Source organism: Panthera onca, chromosome X, assembly GCF_046562875.1.
Source record: "Panthera onca isolate mPanOnc1 chromosome X, mPanOnc1 haplotype 2, whole genome shotgun sequence".
Taxonomy (NCBI): domain Eukaryota; kingdom Metazoa; phylum Chordata; class Mammalia; order Carnivora; family Felidae; genus Panthera; species Panthera onca.
The window spans coordinates 1,098,669-1,122,065 of record NC_138357.1 but is presented as its reverse complement, the minus strand read 5'-3'; the positions used below and the strand labels follow the sequence as shown (position 1 = coordinate 1,122,065).

Genomic DNA, 23,397 nt, shown 5'->3' with positions numbered 1-23,397 from the left:
ACGGGTTCCGATTGGATCTTGACGGGAGAGCCACCGGGGTTTGCTGACACGGATCGGACGTGGCCCTGGACCTCCTCAGATGCGCGGGACCCCTGCAACGGGTCACCCTTCCTCCCATAAAGGGAGCCCAGCTCCTCCAGAGTCCAACAGCCTCCCCACCTGCTTCCCTGCTCGCCGACCGCCCACCTGCCACACACGGCCACCGTTTTCCCGACGTTTAGTTCAGAAACAAGGTTCCGGGAACAACGACAAAGAAGCTCATGCCAAAACAGAGGGGACAGCTGGGTTTCCGGGACCACGCGCCGGGGCCAGATTCCTCGGCGGGGGAAGAGGGAACAGAGGGGTAAGGCACTGCCGCCTCGGCCACTCGGGGCGGGCGCAGGACAGGGCAGCGGGGGTGAGGGGTCCGGGCCGAGCGGGCACCACGCCGAGGAAGCTGGGCGCTCGGGCCTGGAGAAGGAGACTTCCAGAGCCCCCTGGCCCACGTGGGGCCCTGGCACGAACCCGCTCATAGCTCCCCAGGTGCTGGGGACAGGGCGCCCGAGAAAGGTACGGTCCGACCCCCGAGAAGTCCGGAGGGGATGCCGGGACCCAGCCGCGGGGAGACCCCTGGGCGCAGCCACGGTCTGGGGATGGCTTCGCCGCATCACCCTGGGCGCCCCCCTCCTCGCCATCAAGTGCTGCTGGTGTCGGGGGCCCCTGCTCGGACCCGGCGGGACCGGCCACGGCCAGGGGCAGGTGGCAGAGGCGAGGCCGAGGCTGACCGTGCCACCAAGGAGCCAGGACGACCCAAGGACAGAAGGGGCGTGAGGTTGTCCACATCCCAGAGAAGGGGCACGTGGTGACAGACGGACACGGTGAGGTGCAGATAAATTAAATCAGTAGGTGGTTGGGGGTATAAACAGGAAGACGGGGCAGGGGCTGGCACGACCCGGGGGCACGAGGGTAGGAGGGCGGGGATATTGCTGCTGCCAGGGTCAGGACCCTTGGTCCTGTCACCACCGCCCCCACGCAGGGCCCAAAGAAAGGCACTAATGAAGGGGGCCCGGGTGTGCGCAGGGCACGAGAGACCGGTGACCACCCCATCCCCGCCCCCGTGCCACCCGATCCAGGGCTCGGCCCCGAGGTCACCTCAGGCCTGGGACGCCCCCTCCTCACCGGTTCCGCCACCCTCAGCTGTTGCCGCACACGAGGCTGATGGTCTGTTCCAGGTTTTGCCGCAACTTAGGCTTCCGACAGGAGGCGTCTCGGCCCGGAGCGGTGAGGACCTGGGGGAGGAGGGCTCCCCCGGAGCCGGGCTGGCGAGGAGGGGCCGCTCCCTCCCTTGCCAAGCCGTCCTCCCCTGCCTGAGCTCTTCTGTCCCTCCTGCGTCCACGCACCCCGCTCTCTGCGGGTCCCCGGCACGTGGGAAGGGCTGCAGCCCCCCACCTCTGCACACGCTGCGACTTGGCCACCCCGAAGCCACCGCCTTCTCTGCTCGGCGGCCACAGTGCGGCCCTTCCCGGGAGTGGGCTGGACCCGCTGTCCCCAAACGCCCCGTCCCCTCCTGGCCCACACCCCACACCCCATCTCCCCATCCCCTCCTGAACCCCAACCCCGTACCTCATCTCCCCGACCCCTACTGACCCAGAATCTGCACCCAACCTCCAGGTCCCCTCCTGACCCCCACCCCGCACCCAATTCCCCATCCTCTCCTGATCCGGAATCTGGACCCAACCTCCAGGTCCCCTCCTGACCCCACCCCGCACCCAATGTCGCCATCCCCTCCGGACCCCCATCTGCACCCCGCACCCGATCACCTTGTCCCATCCTGACCCCCACCCGCCACCCCAATTTCCCGGCCCCTCCTGGCCCACCCTGCACCCAACCTCCAAGTCCCCTCCTGACTCCCACCCCGCACCCCAAATCCCCATCCACTCCCGATCCGGAATCTGCACCCAGCCTCCAGGTCCCACCTGACCCCCACTCTGCACCCAACCTCCCATCCCCTCCTGACCCTCACCCCATACCCGACCTCCCTGTCCCGTCCTGACCCCTACTCCTCACCTGACCTCCTCATCCACTCTTGACCCCCAACCCTACCGAGCACCCGATCTCCCTGACTCCTCCTGACCCCCACCCCCCACCCAACTTCCTGGTCCCCTCCCGACTCCCACCCCGCACCTGACATTCCTGTGTCCTCCTGACACACGCCCCCACCCCGCACCCGACTTCCTTATCCCCTCCAGACCTCCAGCCCGCACCCCTTGCCAAATCTTCCCGTCTCCTCCTGACCCCCACCCTGCACCCCGTACCCCATCTCCTCATTGCCTCCTGACTCCACCTCGCACCTGGTCTCCCCGTCCCCTCTGGAACCACACCTCACATCCCATCTCCCTGTCCCCTCCCAACTCCCACCCTGCACCTGACTTCCTCGACCCCTCCTGACCCGCACCCCACACCGACCCTGTCTTTGCAGGTCTTCAGGATCTCGCTGTCAAACACAGTGAGCATTCTAGGGCCTCATCGCCCTTGACCATCAGCAGCACCCCGGGGAGAGGATCGCTCTCTCCTCCCTCCTGACCACCTCCTTCCTGCCCCCAGTGTGTGTGTGTGTGTGTGTGTGTGTGGGTGGGTGGGTGGGTGTGTGGGTGGGTGTGTGTGTGGGTGGGTGGGTAGGTGTGTGTGCGGGCGCGCACGTCTCACTCCTGTTCCAGGAGGCCACCCTGCAGTCTTAGGGTCCCTCCCTCCCCTCCTCAGTCTCTGCCGCCGGCTCCCTCTCTGCTCTGCCACCTCGGAGTGTCCCAGGACCCCAGGGCTCGGTGCGTGGGCCACTTGTCCCCCTATACCGGCTCTCGGCTGCCCGTGGCGAGCTCGTGCAGGCTCGGGGCTCTCTGGGCCGTGTCCTGGGCCCCAGATTTGTATCTTCATCGCAGACATTTGCCCACACCGCAGACTCCTGTATCCAGCTGCCAAGTGGACACACAAATCTACACACGTGGATCTCCCGAAGTGCAGTCCGTTGTACCTCAGCTCCAAGCCTCCCGCCTCCAAAAAGGTCCGTGAGCTTCTCCAAAGTGTTTCTCATTTTCTAAGGGAGGTCTGGGTGTTTCTGAGAAAGTCTGTTTCTCTGTCTCCTAATCCTCATAACACTTTTCCACCCAGTCTAACCTCGTTTTGGTTTCTTGACCTCATTGTTCAAGTTGCTTAGGTGAAAAACCCAGGAATCATTCTTGCCTCCTCTTCCTCTCCTGGCTCCCATCGAGTCCCTCAGCAGATTGTTTCTATCCAAATTGTTTAGAATATGATCACACGTCACCCCTTCTACTGATGCCACCCTGATCCAAGCGATTAGCTTTTTGTGTCTCTTAGTGTAATGACCTGCCCCCTGCTCCCCCTGATTATCGTCTTATCCCTCTCATATACTCTATTATCAACATCTCTGAGTTGATCTACAGTGATCCTTGCTTTCAAAGCTTAAGTCCGATTGCATGCCTGACCTGCTCAATTCTCTTCACTGGCTCCATTCTCCCCAGGAACATAAACCAAAAGTCTTACCATTGGCCAAAAAGCTTCTTGGCTGTGTCTTCAACATCCCAGGTTTCCTGAATTAGGGCTCTGCTCTCCCTGCCTGAATGCTCTCCCACACTCAGCTCACGGCTTAGTCCCTCATCTCCAAGTCTTTCAAATCTCACATTCTCACCCTACTTATGCAGCTGGCCCCCACCGACCCACACACAAGTAGCTGCTGTCACGCTGCACTTTTTCTTTTCCATACCATTCACTACCTTCTAAGATAGACTATAATATACAAGTTTATTGTTATCATTTCCTGTCTCACCTCTCTTGGGTTAGTGGTCTAGTAACTACTGTTACGTAACAACCACATGCAAACTTAGTGACAAACCAACAACAATTTACTTTGCACACACATCTCCTATCTGGGCAGTCACTGGGGGTCAGGCTCATGTGTACCCCGCGGGACAGCGGCGGTGGTTCCTAAATTTAGGGCTACAGCAATCTGCTTCCAGGAGGCCTCGGTCACACACATTCTGAGGGCCAAAGGCCTTGGTTCTTTTCCATGTAGTGTGTCTCCTCACAGCACGATGGCTGGGTTCCAAGGGTGCACGTCCCCAGAGGGCACCAAGCAGAAGCTCGATCATGTCATATGGCCCAGCCTCAGACATCATGGCGCCTCCTCTGCTGTGCTCTATTCGCCAAGGTGGTTAGCCTAGGTTCTTGAGGAGCAAGTGGGGTGGGAGGTGTCTCTGCAAGTGTGTGACCACGTTTCAGAATTCATTGTACTCCAACTGGGTTCGCCAAAGCCTGAGACCAGGGTAGCTGGGAAAGCGGCATGGGAAGGAGAAGAATCCAGAGAGGGGATGATCACAGAGGGGGAAAGTCCTGCCAGATCCCTCTGGGGAACTCTGGAGTGTAATTTCGACTTAGACTTTGTCCCCACATGAGGTAAGGAGCTGGCAACTTGGAATGCTGTCCTTTGCACGGGGGTGAGCGGGGAGAGTCCGTTCTGAGGTGTGGCCAGCTCTCTGCTCTTGCACGTGAACTGGCCCCAGTAACTGCCTGCAGGGTTTCCTCTGAGACGGGGGCCCGGGTGGCAGCTGTTGGCAGCAGAAGTGCATCGTGGCCAGAGAGGGGCACCCCAGAAAGGGAAGGGGTCCTGGAGGATTGAGGCAGGGCACCCACAGAGCCCACCACATCCTGCCAGAACATGAGCCCCTGAGGGAGAGGGACCTCCGTTTTGCTGCCACATATCAGAAGCGCTTACAAGAGCACCTGTTCTGGGGCGCCTGGGTGGCTCCGTCGATTAGCATCCGGCTTCAGCTCAGGTCATGATCTCACAGTGTGTGTGTTCCAGCCCTGCGTCGGGCTCTGTGCTGACGGCTCAGAGCCTGGAGCCTGCTTCAGATTCTGTGTCTCCCTCTCCCTCTGCTCCTCCCCCACTCATGCTCTCTCTCCTTCCTTCAAAACTAAATAAAAACATTAAAAAAAATTAAATCTAAGAGCACCTGTTCTGTAGCCTGTGGCCACCACATGTGTTCTGAATTAAATGGAATTTTCAACAGAAAGAAGTATTTCCTTCGCTTGTGTCTTGCCTTGCTTCTGAAGGTCTTCCACACCCAAGATAATAAATGGTTTTCCTGTAGTTGCTTCCAGTATGTTTTACGGTTGTGTTTCTTACATTAACTTTTTAATTCTCTTGGAGTTTCTGTATTTTCCTTCATGCTAACTGGCTTGTTGAGGTATAATTTACAGGCCGTAAAAGGTACAGATATTGCATTCACAGAGCGGTAAGTTTTTACATTATGTATACATCCATAGAACCACCACCTGAATTAAGATACAGAACATTTCCATCATTCCAGAAAGCTCTCTTCTGCCCCTTTTCAATCAATAATAACCTCCCCAATAGAGGTAGCCACTATTCTGACTTCTATCACCATAGAACAGGAAAATGAATTAAGTCTCAGATTGAAGAACAAAAAATTGAAATAATTTAAGATTTCAAGATAGACGTAAAATAATTAGGTTGTTCTTTTACATGAAGGCAAACAAACTCTCATTGAAATGAAACTCTTGGGGGATCACCTGGGTGGCTCAGTCGGTTGAGCATTCAACTCTTGGTATCAGCTCAGGTCATGATCTCACGGTTTGTGAGTTCAAGCCCCGTGTCAGGCTCTGCGCTGCCAGTGCAGAGCCTGCTTGTGATCCTTTGTCTCCCTCTCTCTCTACCTCTCAAAAAGAAATAAAACTTAAAAAAAAAATAAAACACTTTAAAATAGAGGTTTTGACCATGAAACAAAGACCAAAGCAACAGTGATGGATAGATGTATAATGGATCTGACGCAGCAGAGGGAACACCTCAAATCCACTGTTCTGCCTTTCCCATTGAGGTCTGCCTAGAATCGGTTTGTATATGATGGCGAAGTGGGGTCAGGGTTGATTATTGCCCACGTGGGTCTCCGTCCAATGACCTGGAACCCTTGATCGGAAAGGCCCTCACGATCCTGAGACTCCGTAGCGTCCCTCGGTCATAAGCAAAGTGCCATGTATGTGGTGGGGGAGCCCCGCATCTCAGCTCTGCTCTCTCCCATTGGGCCCCCTGGCCCAGCCTGCACCCAAGCCACACTCCCTCAGTGGCAAAAAAGGAAAGATTATTTTACAAAACAAATGGTATAATCAAAGTAGGAAAATGATAACAACAAATGCAACTGAAGATCAAGAAAGATAAAGGAGGATTCGAAAGCTGGAAACTTGGGGAGGGGTCTGGTACAGGGGCCAGAGCATAAGGAGCCTAGAGTTAAAGCACCCCTTCGGTTTCTTGGCCCCTGCCTCCCAGGTCAGCCCTGTGGGCCACCCGTTCTCTGGGTCAGGGGCTCAGGCCGGAGAGGGTGTTGGGAAGAAGCATTCATGACGTCGGCCTCACACTTCTCAGGGGCAAGGAATTTCATGTGGCTTCTTATCACCTCTCTGCCTTTGGCCTGCTTCCCTGCAGCTGAGCCCCCACTGCTCTGGTGGTCCCCACCTTACTTCGTGGCTTAAAGATGCCTCAGAGCCAGTGCCCAGGCTGGCGGGGAGCCTCAGCCCCGGGGAAAGAGAGGGTGGGGGTGCAAGAGACCTCTGCTGGGGAACAGCGTGCTAGGGGCTGTTGCTTTATAAGGTCAATGATGATGGAGATCATGTTATGCGTGTTATCAAGGATGGTCACGGATTTTGCCGCTAATGTTGGAAGCTGGTTTCTGATGAAAAGAGACGTCAAGATGTGCTTTGGCTGGGCAGGAGTTCTCATTACAACCACCTGTGCTCAAGTGTTTGTCACAAAATAACCCAGATGTAGGCGATTCCCTGTGAGCTAGGTCAAGTTTGTTGTAGTTGAAAATGGCAATGGAGGCTATCTTCACATACGCAGCTTTTGAAATGTGTTCTGCGTTTATATAGGATGTGATCATTTTCAATAAGTAAGAGAGAACTTGAGTGTGGTTCTTCCTTATAAGACTTTTATTAATGCCGGAAATGAAACAGTAAAAAACATAATGAGTGTTTTAAGATCAACACGACTGTGGGTACAAGGATGGAACTGATAGGGATGGAGAAGGCCTTGGGAGGAGAAAGCCAGGCCTGAGGGGAGCCTTCTGTCTTGACTCAGATCTAAAGGCCACAGTTCAGCCTGTCCTTGCTCTAGGACATCGGCCTGCACAGGATGACTCTGTGCCTCTGAGGCCAAGCTGTGTCCTGGGCCTTGGGGCTCCTCCCCCACTTCTGCACTGCACAACCCCTGATCTGGAGGAATTTCCTAAAGAAATGAGATGGAAGAAAAACCAGGCAAAAAGGAACTGCAGAAAACAACGTGGGCTCAAATGTCCTGCTATCTCCTGGGAAGGTGCGCCCCGCACAGTGGACGCACACCCCATGTGTGCTTGACTCGGAATGGTACCTGCAATCATTTCTACTAAAAACAAAACAAAACAAAACAAAACAAAACAAAACAAACATGTATGTGGTGGGGGAGCCCCGCATCTCAGCTCTGCTCTCTCCCATTGGGCCCCCTGGTCTGAAACCTCAGACCCTGGTCAGAATCACAGCCCCATTACACACGGTTTATCCCCACAGGAGAACAGGGTTTGGCCAGTAGCATTTTCATTTGTGGTGCTTTCTCAGGAGCACGTGCCGCTATCAGCTCAAAATTACCTGTACTTTGTGTCCCCGGGTCATGGGCTTTGGGGCAAGCATCCATTAGCAGTCTTATTGAAGCCAGACATAATCACACACATCCTGGAAAGGAGGGTGAGGTTGTCTGTTTTGTTAATGCCTCACTAATGGCTTCCAAACAAGTCACACCAGTCGTGTGTGTTGCTTCGTGCAGTCAACACTTCCCTGGAAATACTATGTAGAAAGAGATTTTGTGTGTGTGTGGCCAATCGGATGACATTTCACTACGGACATAATTTCCACTGTATCTGTGATCTATTCCAAGTCTGGTGTGGTTCTCGACACTTGCGCACACAATTTTGCTGCACCAGCCTCCTTCGTCGGGATCTAAAGACAGGTGCCCCACACACAAGGAAGTTACCATCTATGAGAACCGACAGTCCAGCTCCCTGGATTCTTGCCTGAGGCTCTGTGACTCTTTGCAAGTCACAGAGGGAAGAAGATGGCTCCTTACAGGCTCTGGCCTGTGTGTTGTGACACGGAGCTGGCCGCGGGGGGCGGGGGGGCTCGCATTTCTCCATCTGGGCTCACTGAGGATTCTTATGTCATTGAAAGCATTCCACCATTTCCCCCCACCTTACTCCAGGAAGAAAATGAGGTCACCAGATCCTGTTGCTTTGAACATCAGAATTGCTTCTACGGTCTGAAAAGCCCAGACTGGCATTACTTACCTTTGGGCATTTTGAGCCCTAAAACCCCACAGCAGAGCCTACAACTTCCCTGACCGAGCCTGACTGCCATAGACCGGCCTGCCCCTTAAGCCTTCCTTCCATGAGACGCAATGCCAGTCAGAATGGCGGACCTGTATCTGCTTCATTCCCGCTTGTTCACATCTGTCTTCCGGCTACAGGCGCTCGGAAGAATCGGGAAGGGCCATTAAACACAACCCCACGCCCGACTGAGACCTTCACCTGGCCCCCCTGAACCCCAGTGCCCCATAAAGGAGGGAGTGACACGATGTCCTCACTACACAGTGGTGCCCTTTGCTCTCAGGACTTAGCCATCACTAAAGAAGAAGGGAGAAATTTGCCAGGAAATTTGAGAATGGAATTCATTGTTTAAAGCTTTTTCTGTTGCGTTTGTTTGTTTTCTGGTCACAACTATCACTCAAAAGCTGAGGGCCAGCATAGGACAGCCAAAGACAATTTGTGCCTTCCCTGAGGTGGCAAACAATTCTTCTGCCGCCCCCAGCCGGTTTGCGGGAAACACCGTGCAAGGGACCACATGATCCAAGAATGGCTTTCACAGTGACGGTCAGGAGGTATTGCTCAGGGTAACCACTGATTATGTTAGGGCCTCCCATTGGAACACCACACAAAGAAAAGCCGGCTTGGCACGCATACTTGTCAAGTAGGAACGGCACCTGTTCAAAATCCTATGAGAGGGAGGGGGGATGATGACTCATCTCGTGTCTGCACGTGTTTTTCACGTCCCCAAGGTTGGCCAAACTCCTAGATCTCATCAAAATCCTCAGAGGCAGTGGAAGATGGTGGAATGGGCCTGTGGGGGACCTCACCCTGGGCCTTGGCTCTGCGAGTGATCTCAGGCACACTGCTCCCTCCTCTGGCTGTCATTTGCTTCCAGGTGGGAGCAACGTTCTCTGCCAAGCCTCGCTTCGGAGGTTTTTGAGAAGGCATGAGACAACGCATGTGAAAACGTGCTGAGAGGCTGGCAGCAATGGAACACCCAGCCGCAGGCAGCTGTTCGGCCATGACACCCTTAGCGCCACTAGTGTCCTCTGACACGCTCACCACAGAGCCCAGGACTCACTGCCCCTCTCACTTGACCTGTCTTTCGCTAGGGACAGAAATGATTCGTCTGTTGGGGTCTTTGCAGTAAGGAATGCAAACTCTGCCACCACCTCTGGGTTTGATCTCCTCAACCATGTGTGCAGGGCCTGGGACAAGATGGTCTCCAGGAGCCTCTCCGCCAGGATGATTTATGATTCAATGGAAACACAGAAGAAAGGTCGGAATTTGCAAGCATTAGAGTCAAATGATTCTGTTTGGTAGCAATACTGGCTCGAATCTGTACTCCAAATGCTCCATTGGAGAGATTCTTAAAAGCTCTGGGAAAAATATTGTCCCAAGTCTTGCTTTTCTTGTTCCTACCATACCTGAATGGAGTTTTCTACATGACAGTCCATGGCCGCCTCTTATGGGTATGGAGCCGACTCTAAGCATCTGGGAGGCTCTGGGCTCATGTGGTAGGAGAGGGACACGGCCAAGACGGGTGGGGTGGGGGTGGGGCCAGGAGACCACTTCTTCCTTCTCCCCATTCGGTGTAGATGAATAGATCCTCTCTCCCAAAGGTTCTGGCCAAGTCCGCGGAAGTGACATACTGTCTCTGATTCCTGGCCTGCATGGACCATCACTGCAACCCTGGCAAAAGACGCCCAGAGCAAGCCGCGGGCTTCCTTGCCCCACACATGGCCCAAGCACATATCTCACGCTTTCGATTGCCTCTCATCCGTCCACTCCTGCTTCGTGCTCTGGAGGGCTTGTGTCTTCTGTTCATCCACTTGGACATAGTCCACTCTTTGCTCTTCTGAAAGGAAGAGTTTCTGAAGGGGAAGAACCAAACAGATTTTTATTACATCAAATTCAAAAAATTCAGGAAAATGCCAGCCCTTTGGTGGTAGATTGAGGGGTTAAATATCCGCTGCTCCTTCCTCCCGAGTCATTCCCTGCAGAATCTTTACACTTTGGGTACATGCTCGAATATCGCTCTTCCTGCACTCCCTCCTACTTCACCCCAGCTATCGGACTCACTTTGACCAGCGTCCTACGAGTGGAAGTGACGCGTGCCAATCCCGAAGGGACAAGAGGCAGCCTGTGATTCTGCCAGGAGGCCAGTGAGCGTCAGTCAGAGGCTCTTTCTCCCGGCGGGGCCCCGGATGGAGGATGTCCCACGAGCACCAGCAGGAAAGGCCACTAAGACCTGGGGCTTGACTGTCTTGATCGCATGGCCTACCAAAACTGACCGAGGCACCCCCTTCTGACCAGTTTTTCTGGAACAGGAGTTCAGGTTTGGGGAATGAAATTCAAGGTAAAGGAGAAGCGGGAGTTCGTTTGCCAAAAGGGAAAGGAAGTCTTCCAAACTTTTTTTCCCTGCACACACACACAAAGTGGAATCACACTGGCTACCCGGTTCGGCAAGTTGCTTGTCTCCTCAAACAACATACGTTGTTAGGCACGGTTTAGATCACGACTGTCCTTTGCTCAAAAATATTTAGCTGTTTAGTACTTCCGATCCCCATTTTACAGACGAGAATACTATCCAGAGGAGTGCAAACTGCCTATGCTGAGGGGCTCCGATTCCAACTGTCAGCTCTTGTCACCCCTCCCCAGAGTGTAACCAAACCGTGCTATTAACTCCCGCCCTAAGCAGACCCCTCCTATGCCCACACACATCTGTACATTTAAGACTTTCCAAAGAGAACGTGCATGGCTGAATCATCAGAAAAATCTAAACAGAAAAGGAATCCCCTGGGAATCCTCAGACACCAAGTCCTTCCTACCTGCTGTATAGGGGCTGGTGACGCAGAATTGAAGTCTAGCGCTAAATAGTCCAGGCTGAATTTCTTTGTCCAGGTCAGAGCACCACTGCTTAGGGACTTGGCCGTCCTGCGATTCTGGAAAGCAACATCATGCGACTCAGGTTAAGGGTATCCAGCCTGGCTGCCCAAGGAAAGCGGGGCGAGTCCTGTCCCCACTTGAGCACTTGCCATCAGACCACAAGGTGGTCTGAGGACACCTGCATGGAGCCGCCTGCATGTCTGAGTGAGAGCTACCATTTGAAATACAACACGGCCAATTCAGCCTTCACGTGAAGCTACACCTTTACTCACCATGGAGGGGTTGCCCAAAACCTCCCCCAAGAAGAGTCTGTTTTAAGGACCTGACAAGCGCACAATACCTTAGAGACTAAATCCAGAAAAGATCAAGCACACTTATTCAAGTCTAGTAAAGGCATCTCAGATGCATCTGAAGACACTTTATAATAAACAGATGCAAACGGTGTGACGTGTGCGACACACACCCATGGACTCCCGGGCATCAGAAGCACCCGCTCCCCTTCTCGGACCAACTTCGCTCCCCACGAGCCATCAGGCACGAGACTGAATTTTTACCATCTCTTCCTCTTTAAATATGGTTTCATGAGTGCGTCAGTATCCTTCAATCTCACACTGTGCTTTTGCCTGTTTTGAACCTTTGTCAGTAGAAACATATCGCAGGTATGTGTGCTGACTCCAGGGTCTGCTCCAGACTACATACTTCACATCCAGGCATGCTCACCCGCCAGCCTTCCTTCCTTCCTTCTCATTGGATAGACCATTCCATCATTGCATGACTCATTTAACCACCCCGCCTCCAACATACATTGGAGTTGCGTCCAGTTTGGGGGCTCTTACAAGCAATGCTGCCACGAGCACATGCGTGACTGTGGAAGAATTTCTAGAATGTGTCCCTGGGAATAGAATTGCTGGCTTGTAGGATGTGGTCATCTTCAACTTCACTATTGCCAAACTATTTTCCAAACAGGCTACTTTGTTATACCAACTCACATACCTACTACTACTCCATCCTGGCCAATACTTGGTAATATCAGAGTCCTTTTAAAAAAAGATTTGATTTCCAAGTAACCTTTACACCCAATGTGGGGCCTGAATTCACATCCCTGAGATCATGAGTTGCATGCCCCTTACTGAGTCAGCTGGGTGCCCCAATATCAGACTTTTTGTATTCCTGACCTGACCTGATCTGGGGAAAATGGTATCTTACCATGGTTTGATTTCCAATGCCCTTGATAATTAATGAATTGGCCACCTTTTCTTAAGACTTTGTGAGATTATTTTGAGAGATACAGAGAGAGATTGGGGGAGAGGCAGAAAGAGAGAAGGAGAGAGAGGATCTCAAGCAGGCTCCATCCAAGCTGTCAGCATAGAGTCCAACACGGGGCTCCAACCCATTAACCGTGAGATCATGACCTGAGCTGAAATCAAGAGTCAGATGCTAAACCGACTGAGCCCTCCAGGTGCCCTGGACACTTTTTCATGTGTTTAAGTGTCATCTATTTTCTTCTCTTCCGTGAATTGTCTGTTCAGGTTTGTTTTGGTTTTGCTAATGTTTTCATTGATGTGCCTGCATTTTTCTAATTTTTCTCAATGCTTCCTCCTAGATCCTGGAGAGTAATCATTTGTAGGTCATGTGCGTTACAAATAGCCTATCAGTCTATAGTTGTTCTTTCTTTCTTCTTATGGAATTTTTTTAAGGACGGGTAGTTCCTACTTTTTTTTTTTTAACATTTTTAAATTTATTTTTGAGAGACAGAGACAGAGCGCGAACTGGGGAGGGGCAGAGAGAGAGGGAGACACAGACTCCAAAGCAGGCTCCAGGCTCCGAGCTGTCAGCACAGGGCCCAAGGAGGGGCTCAGACCCTCAGACTGCGAGATCATGACCCGAGCCGAAGTCGGACACCTAACCAACTGAGCCACCCAGGTGCCCCAAGTAGTTTCCACTTTTAATGTAACACATCACTCTTTTCCCAAGTGGCTTCTTTTGTATTTTAAGGAACCCTTCCCGTGCTGAGGTCACAATGTGTTTCCCCATATTTTCTCCTAGAACTATAAAGTTTTGCCCTTCACACTTAAGTAAGAATCTAGCCCGAGGTGATTCTAACATGTGGTGGTGAAACAGGGGTACAACCCACTCCTTTTCTGTAGCTTTTACCCAGTTGGAGAGCTGTCCTTTCTCCCACCACAACTTCCGTTCACAGATCAAGTTCCTGCATGTGAATTGAGGTCGGGTTCTACCAAACACCTGTTCTGCATCTAAGGCGTTAATCACAGCAGTTTCTCCTTTCATATGTTAATGTTCCCGATTGACTTAATAGATTCTTTGGATTTATAGTTGTAATAGCTCATCTCTCAGAAAATATCAAGGAGGGCACTTGTGATGAACACTGGGTGGTGTATGGAAGTGCTGAATTCCTATATTGCACACCCAAGACTAATAGAACACTCTGTTAACTGAGTGGAATTAAAATTTAAAACTTTAAAAAAGAAGGCAATAATAGATTTTTAAAAAACATTTCCCCTTCTGGCATAGCTTGCTTCCTCCAATCCATTTTAGTCTCTGGCCTTCATGCTAGAGCCTCCCTGGAGTGTGTGATGAAATCACTGACGGTCTGCTCATATTTAGGAGTGAAAGACCCAGAAGTTGACTGGAAGCTTTAAGTACATGGGTGGTGCTTGTCAACTGGGTTTCACCGCAGTGGGATCCTACTGGATGGTTTTCTTGGCGAACCCCTTATGTCAGGACCTAGGTCTTGCCTCAGGCTGCTCAAACAGCCCAGAGAACTGTCTCCCAACCTCTAGGACTTAACTATGAAGGTCTGGTTGTCAATACTGTGGAACAGAGGGGCTGGGGAACAGGTTTAGGAATGATGGTCATATCCATTATGCATATTTAGCTAATCACCTTGTTTTTAGTACAGTGGCCTTGGTCAAATGCGTCTAATGTCCCCGCAGTGCAGAGAAACCTTGTTTTACTCTCTCCAGAGACTACACGTCACCCTTCCTATAGAGATGGGAACTCCTAGTGGTCCACCTCCATGCAGTGAGGGAGGGGCATCTTGAGATTTACCTGCTGCTTAGGTGGACTTTGGACCACTACCCTTTCTTTTCCTTTCCTTTCAGCCTGACTTCCGGAAGTAGGTGCCACGGGCAACTCCTGAACCCTTTGGTATTCTGTGCCTTCCTTCTCCCAAATTAAAAAAAAAAAAGAAGTGTAGTTCCATTTCAAATGTTGGATTCAATCATTTTGACCACGCATCCTGCAAAGAAGAGTATTTCATTTTTTGTAGAATTTGAGGAGTTGTTTCTAAAATTTTCATGGGAATAGAAAGGGCCAAAAATAGCCAAAGAAAACTTGAGGAAGGTAAACAAAGCAGGAGGACTTCTTTTCCTAGATATGGAGACTTATGAAGCTATAGTAACTAGCATAGTGTGGTATTGTCCAAAGATAGACATGTAGACCAACGGAACAGAAGTGAGAGTCCATGAAAAGACCCACACACATATGGATACTTGATCTATGGCGAAGACGGCGCTGCAGAATAGTGGTAAATTACAGTAATTTTAAATATAATGGTGCCAGATCAATTAGAGAAACATACCAGGGGAAAATGAAACTTGACTCCTACCTCAAATCATACACGCAAGTTAATTCCAAGTTCATTGCAGACCGAACTGTGAAAGGTAAAACATATAAACCATCTGGCAAATAACTTAAATTCATCCAAGATTATGTAGGTCATATTAATGGTCCTACAACTATTAAAGAAATTGAAGCCACCCAGATGGTTTCACTAATGAATTTATCAAAAAACTTAAAGAATAAATAGCACTAATTCTACACAATTTGTTCCAGAAAACAGCATTACCTTGATAACAAAACAAGACAAAGACACTATGAAAAACCTGCGAATCAATATCTATCATAAACATAGATACAAAATCCTCAACAAAACATTAGCAAATCAAATCCAGCAACACATAAAAATAATAATACACCATGAGCAAATAGGATTTATTCTGTGAATACAGACTGATTCAATATTCGAAAATAGATCGGTGTAGTCCACAATATTTACAATCTAAAGAAGAAAACTAAATGATCACATCAATGAATGTAGAAAAGCATTTGAGAATATCAGCATCCATTCATGATAAAAAAAAAAAACAAAACAACTCTTAGAAAACTTAGAAAGTAGCTTCCTTAACCTAATAAAGACCATCGATAAAATACCCGCAGCTAAAATCAAACTCAATAGTGAGAGACTGAATGATTTCCTCCTGAAATGGAGACAAGGAGATTCATCTCACCACTCGTATTCCACATTGTACCTGACATCGTAGGCTAGTGATAAAGCAAGTAAAACAATGAAAGAGCCTACAGATTGGAAAGGAAGGAATAAAGCACTGTATTTACAGATGAGATGATCATGTAAACAGAAAACCCCAGGGAATCTAAAGAAAGTTAAAACCTCCTATTTTTGATAAGTGAATTTAACAAGGTCACAGGACACAGGCCAACACATCAAAAACAACATTTGTGTATACCACCAGTGAACAATTGGAAGCTGAAATTACAAAAATGCCATTTGCAATAGATCCAAGAAGTGAGATACTTAGGTAGAAATCTGATAAAACATGATAAGATCTACATGTTAAAATTATAAAGTTTTGAGGAAAGAAAATTGAAAAATCTGAATAAATGGACAGATATGCCATATTCATGAATTAGAAGACTGAGTATAATATAGGTGTCAATTCTGCTCAAATTTATTCATAGATTTAACACAATTCTAATCAAAATCACATAAGGATGTTTTGTTAGGTAAAGAAAAGCTTATTCTAATATTTATATGGAAAGGCAAAGGGAGCAGAATAACACAAAACATTTTAAGGCTTTTTTATTATTTTTTTCTTATTTTGAGAGAGAGAGAGTGTGTGTGCACGAGTGCAAGCAGGGGAGAGGGGCAGAGGGAGAGAGAGTGAATATTAAGTAGGCTCCATGCTCAGTGCAGAGCCCACCTCGGGGCTCAATCCCACAATCCTGGGATCAAGACCTGAGCTGAAATCAACAGTCTCACGCTCAACTGACTGAGTCACCTAGGCGCCCCACAAAAAAGATTTTTAAGCAAGAATGAGATTGGAGAAAATATGCTTCCCATTTTAAGATTTACTGTAAATCTTCTGTAATCAAGTCTGTGGTATAGACAAAATGATAGGCACGTAAATCAATGGAATAGAATATAAAGACTACAAAAATATGCCTGACCGAAGTTTTAAAAAAGTGCAAAGGCAATTCAATGAAGAAAAGATCATCCTGTCAACAAATGGTAGTGGAACATTTGGATATCTGTATGTAAAAAACCATCGTCAACACCATCTCATACCTCATACCTCAACATGGATCATAGACCATAATATAAAACCTAAAAACATAATACTTTTAGAAGAAAACGTGAAAACCCTAATTACCTGGTAGGTTAGGCAATTATATTGTTCTTAGACAGGATAACAATCCTTGAATGAAAAGTCAATAAATTAGGCTTAATCAACAGCCAGTAATGCCTCTCACACTGACCATAGCAACATTTTTCTAGATACGTCTCCTGAGGCAAGGGAAATAAAAGAAAAAATAAACTATTGGGACTACATCCAAATAAAAAGCTTCCGCGCAGCAAAGGAAACAAAACTAAAAGGCAACCTATGGAATAGGAGAAGGTATTTGCAAATGACATATCCAATAAAGGGTTAGTATCCAAAATATATAAAGAACATATACAACTCAACACCCAAAAAACAAATAACCCAATTTAAAAATGGGCAGAAGACATAACAGACATTTCTCTAAAGAAGACATCCAGATGGCTGACACACGAAAAGATGTTCAACATCACTCATCATCAGGGAAATGCAAATCAAAGCTGCAATGAGAGAGATATCACCTCATACCTGTTAGAATGGCTAAAATCAACAACACAAGAAACAACAAGTGTTGGTGAGGATGTGGAGAAAAAGGAACCCTCGTGCACTGTTGGTGGGAATGAAAACTGGTGCAACCACTCTGGAAAACAGTATGGAGGTTCCCGAAAAAGTGAAAAATAGAACTACCATATGATCCTGTAATTCCACTACTGGGCATTTACCCAAAGAATACAGAAACACTAGTTCAAAAAGATATATGCACTCCTATCTTTATTGCAACATTCTTTACAATAGCAAAGATATGGACGCAACCCAAGTGTCCATTGATAGGTGAACGGATAAAGAAAATGTGGTATACACATACAGTGGAATATTACTCAACCATCAAAATGAATGAAATCTTGCCATTTGTAATAACTTGGATGGAGCTAGAGAGTATTATGCTAAGCGAAGTCAGTCAGAAGACAAATAGCATATTATTTCCCTCATACGTGGAATTTAAGAAACATAACAAATGAACAAAGGAAAAAAAGAAAGAGGCAAACCAAGAAACAAACTCCTAACTATAGAGAAATCTGATGGGAGGAGGAGCCAAGATGGTGGAACAGCATGGAAGTTTTTTGTGTGTCTCGCGTCCATGAAATACAGCCAGACCAACACTAAACCATCCTGCACACCTAGAAAACTGATCTGATTATTAACACAGCAATCTGCACAACCTGAACCACAGAATTCAGCAGGTATACGGCACAGAGAGGTGAACTTGGGGAGAAGTGGTGGTGGGCAGGGAGGTGCTTTTGCGGGCGGAGAGAGGATGGAGATGGGGGGGGGGAGAATACGGGAAAAGCACCCCTCCCCAAAAGCAGCTGGAGAGAAAGTGGAAACTTGGAAATAACTGCAGGGACTAAACTAAAAAGGGAGAAAGGAGAGGGTTTAATTTCCATTAAGACTGTAAACAAGGGGAGCACAAAGGCTGCAACTCCACAGCTCAATACCTGGCGGTGCTCTGGTGGGAAGGGCGCATCCCCAGGAACAGAGTGGGGTCCAGGAGGTTCTCGGGCCACACGGAGAAGAGCAGTTCCACTGTTGGAAGGACATTTGGTGGAGACTGTTGAAGCCACCTGGTCCCAGCAGACCCCAGAAAATGGCCACATTCGCTGGTGCTGGGGCAAGGTCGTTAAGGGCGAAGCCTGGTGCCAGATGTGTGTTGTGATTTTCCATAATCCCTGAAACGCTGCTGCTACACTATCTCACGAACTTTCTCTGGGGCGGGCTGACACCTGGCCCCAGTCTCAGGGCACTGGCAGCAGCAGGGTCCAGCGGGCATTCCAGGGTGCAGACGACATTCGGCCACTGCTCATTTGGCCATTGCTCGGTGGGACCCTCCAGCAGAGGGGCCCCTCAAAGCCGCAGTCCTTCGGAAGTAAGGGGCCAGGGAAAACAGCCCCATCTGAGACAAAACTCGGGAGAGAGGTACTGCCTGGGGCTTGGTCACGAAGAGTGAAAAAGCGGGGAGTGGGTGAAAGCTGAAGACAGGACCGGTGTACGATTGCTGATCCGGGAGAACAGAACTCCGACACTAGAGACCAGGTAGCTGGGTGAAGCCATTTTCACCACTCCCACGCATGCGCGTAAGCACCTACCAGCGCCGCAACACTCCACCCCACTAGGCTAGCAGCGCCATCTAGTGGATAGGGGAGCCATTACACTGAGCCCCACCCAACTGGGCCAACCTGGCTCTTCAAGAACACAAGTCTCACCGCCTACTTAGTTTATGGACTATAAAGTGCTACATAGTCTGACTTCTAGGGCAAAACAAAGTAATTTCAGTCCTATTTCAATCTGTTAGCAGGTCGATCTATTCAGTTTTCTTTCTTCCTTTTTCTTCACTTTTTTTTTGAATACAGAAAGAAAAAAATTCATTTTTATTTTCAATTTTTATTAAAAATATTTTTCTTCATTTTTTACTATATTTTTTACTTATATTTAAATTTTTTCAAATTCTATTTTACTTCCATCATTTTATTTTAGTCTATCTCAGTGTATTCATTTTTTCAAATTTTCAATTTCCTTTTTTCTTTTTTTTCATTTCTTTTCTTTTTCTTGAATGCAGAAAGAGAAAAACTTCATTTTTACTTTCAATTTACATTAAAAATATTTTTTCTTTAATTTTTTTACTATATTTTTTGCTTTTCTGTACTTTTTCAAATTCTATTTTACTTCTATCATTTTAGTCTACTACAGTGTATTCAGTTTTTCAAATTTTCAAACGATTTCCTTTTTTTTCTCTTTTTCGTTTCTTTTCTTTTTCTTGAATACAGAAAGAGAAAAAATTCATTTTTACTTTTGATTTTTATTAAAAATATTTTTAATTTTTTTCTACTATATTCTTTACTTTTGTGTAAATTTTCTCAAATTCTATTTTACTCCCATCATCTCATTTTAGTCTACTTCAGTGTATTCATTTTTTCAAATTCTCAAACGATTTCCTTTCCCACCCATTTTTTCTCTAATCTGTCAAACCACTTTCAACCTCCAGACCAAAACACACCTAGGATCTAGCATCATTTATTCGATTTTGTGTGTGTGTGTGTGTGTGTGTTTAATTTTTTAATTTTAATATTTTTAAAATTTTTCTACCTCATTAATTCCTTTTCTCACTTCAAAATGACAAAATGAAGGAATTCACCCCAAAAGAAAGAGCATGAAGAAACGACAGCCAGGGATTTAACCAACACAGATACAAGCAAGATGCCTGAACTGGAATTTAGAATCAGGATAAGAATACTAGCTGGAGTCGAAAATAGATTAGAATCCCTTTCTGCAGAGATAAAAGAAGTAAAAAATAGAATGAAATTAAAAATGCTATAACTGAGCTGCAATCATGGATGGATGCAGTGGCGGCAAGGATGGAGGAGGCAGAACAGAGAATCAGCGATATAGAGGACAAACTTATAGAGAATAAGGAGGCATAAAAGAAGAGGGAGATTAAATCCAAAGAGCAGGATACAAGAATTAGAGAAATCAGTGACTCATTAAAAAGGAACAACATCAGAATCACAGGGGTCCCAGAAGAGGAAGAGAAAGAAATAGGGGTAGAAGGGTTACGTGAGAAAATCATAGCAGAAAACTTTCCTAACCTGGGGAAAGACACAGACATCAAAATCCAGGAAGCACAGAGGACCCCCATTAGATTTAATAAAAACTGACCATTAACAAGGCATATCATAGTCAAATTCACAAAATTCTCAGGCAAGGAGAGAATCATGAAAGCAGCAAAGGAAAAAAAAGTCCCTAACCTACAAGGGAAGACAGATCAGGTTTGCAGCAGACCTATCCACAGAAACTTGGCAGGCCAGAAAGGAGTGGTAGGATATATCCAATGTGCTGAATCAGAAAAATATGCAGCCAAGAATTCTTTATCCAGCAAGGCTGTCATTCAAAATAGAAGGAGACATAATAAGTTTCCCAGACAAACAAAAATTAAAGGAGTTTGTGACCACTGAACCAGCCCTGCAAGAAATTTTAAGGGGGACTCTCTGAGGGGAGAAAAGATTATATATATATATATATATATATAAAACCAAAAGCAACAATGATTAGAAAGGACCAGAGAATACCACCAGAAACTCCAACACTACAAGCATCATAATGGCAATAAATTCATATCTTTCAGTACTCACTCTAAACGTCAGTGGACTCAATTCTCCAATCAAAAGACATACGGTAACAGAATGGATAAGAAAACAAGGTCCATCTATATGCTGTTTACAAGAGACCCATTTTAGACCTAAAGACACTTTCAGATTGAAAGTAAGGGGATAGAGAACCATCTATCATGCTAATGGTCAACAAAAGAAAGCCAGAGTAGCCATACTTATATCAGACAGTCTAGACTTTAAAATAAAGACTATTATCAAGAGATGCAGAAGGGCATTATATCTTGATCAAGGGGCCTATGGACCAAGAAGACCTAACAATTGTAAACATTTATGTGCCAAATGTGGGAACACCCAAATATATAAATCAATTAATCATAAACATAAAGAAACTCATTGATAGTAATACCGTAATAGTAGGAGACTTCAACACCCACTCATAGCAATGGACAGATCATCTAATCAAAAAATCAACAAGGAAACAATGGCTTTGAATGACACACTGGACCAGATGGACTTAACAGATGTATTGAAAACACTTCATCCTAAAGCAGCAGAATATACATTCTTCTCCAGTGCACATGAAACATTCTCCAGAATAGACCATATACTGGGACACAAATCAGCCCTAAGTAAGTACAAAAAAATTGAGATCATACCGTGCATATTTTCAGACCACAACGCTATGAAACTCGAAACCAACCACAAGAAAAAATTTGGAAAGGTAACAAATACTTGGAGACTGAAGAACATCCTACTAAAGAATTAATGGGCTAACCAAGAAGTTAAAGAGGTAATTAAAAAGTATATGGAAGTCAATGAAAATGATAACACCACAACCCAAAACCTCTGGGACGCAGCAAAGGCAGTCATAAGAGGGAAGTATACAGCAATCCAGGCCTTCCTAAAGAAGGAAGAAAGATCTCAGATACACAACCTAACCTTACGCCTTAAGGAGCTGGAAAAGGAACAGCAAATAAAACCCAAAACCAGAAGAAGACAGGAAATAATAAAGATTGGAGCAGAAATTAATGCTATCAAAACCAAAAAAAACAGTAGAACAGATCAATGAAACCAGAAGCTGGTTCTTTGAAAGAATTAACAAAATTGGCCAGTTTGATCAAAACCACTGGCCAGTTTGATCAAAAAGAAAAAGGAAAGGACCCAAATAAATAAAATCAAGAATGAAAGAGATCACAACCAACACAGCAGAAATAAAAACAATAATAAGAGAATATTATGTGCAATTATATGCCAATAAAATGGGCAATCTGGAAGAAATGGACAAATTCCTAGAAACATGTACACTACCAAAACTGAAACAGGAAGAAATAGAAAATTTGAACAGACCCATAACCAGTAAGGAAATCGAATGAGTAATCAACAATGTGCCAAAAACCAAGAGTCCAGGGCCAGATGGCTTTCCAGGGGAATTCTACCAAACATTTAAGGAAGAGTTAATACCACTTCATACCCAGCAGGATGCCCAAAATTGGAAACAAACAAACATGGAAAATAACAAGTACTGGTGAGGACGTAGAGAAATCAGAACCTTTTGCATTGCTGGTGGAAATAACCAATGGTTCGGTTGCTGTGGAAAACAGTTTGGTGGTTCCTCAAAGAGTTAAAGGTAAATTACCATAGGATGCAACAATTCCCCCTCTAGGTGTATATCCAAAAGAATTGAAAGCAAAGACTCAGATACTTGTACCCTAATGTTCACAGCAGCAGTAATAGCCCAAAGGTAGAAACAACCCAAATGTCCATGAGCAGATGAATGGATAAACACACTGTGGTCTCTCTATACAATGGAGTATTCGCCCTAAAAAAGGAATGAGGGGCACCTGGGTGGTTCAGTCGGTTAAGTGTCTGACTCTTGATTTCTTGATTTCAACTTAAGTCACAATCTCATGGTTCGTGAGTTCGAGCCCCATGTCGGGCTCTGCACTGACAGCACAGAGCCTGCTTGGGATTCTCTATCCATCTCTCTCTCTGCCCCTCCTCTGCTTGCTCGTTCTCCCTCAAACTAAATAAACAAACTTAAAACAATTTTTAGGGGCGCCTGGGTGGCTCAGTCGGTTAAGCGCCCGACTTCGGCTCAGGTCATGATCTCACGGTGCATGGGTTCGAGCCCCACGTCAGGCTCTGTGCTGACAGCTCAGAGCCTGGATCCTGCTTTGAATTCTGTGTCTCCCTCTCTCTTTGCCCTTCCCTACTCATGCTCAGTCTCTGTGTCTCTCAAAAATAAACATTGAAAAAAAAATGTTTTTTAAAACAATTTTTAAAAAAGGAATGAAATGCTGATACATGCTACAATAGGGATGAAACCTGAAGACACAGATAAATGAAAGAAGGCAGACACAAAAGAACAACCATCGTATGATTGCACTTCTATGAGGCACCTAGAAGAGGCAAATCCACAAAGACAGAAAGTAGAACAGAGGTTACCAGGGGCTTTGTAGACACGGATTAGGGAGTTAGTGTTTAATGGGTACAGAGATTCTGTGTGGGATGATGCAAAAGTTCTGGAAA

At 47.0% G+C, this 23,397-nt stretch overlaps 1 protein-coding gene across 1 annotated transcript in view; it reads right to left on the bottom strand.

Moving 5' to 3' along the window:
• The window catches only part of GAB3 (GRB2 associated binding protein 3), a 289,515-nt gene that overhangs the window by 204,724 nt on the left and 61,394 nt on the right, over nucleotides 1-23,397 (bottom strand). The window contains exons 9-10 of the mRNA XM_081792630.1: nucleotides 11,228-11,341; nucleotides 3,538-10,270 (exon numbers count right to left, since the gene is read on the bottom strand). Coding sequence (XP_081648756.1) covers nucleotides 10,154-10,270; nucleotides 11,228-11,341 — 231 coding nt within the window. The 3' untranslated portion in view covers nucleotides 3,538-10,153. The remainder of the gene's footprint in view (nucleotides 1-3,537; nucleotides 10,271-11,227; nucleotides 11,342-23,397) is intronic.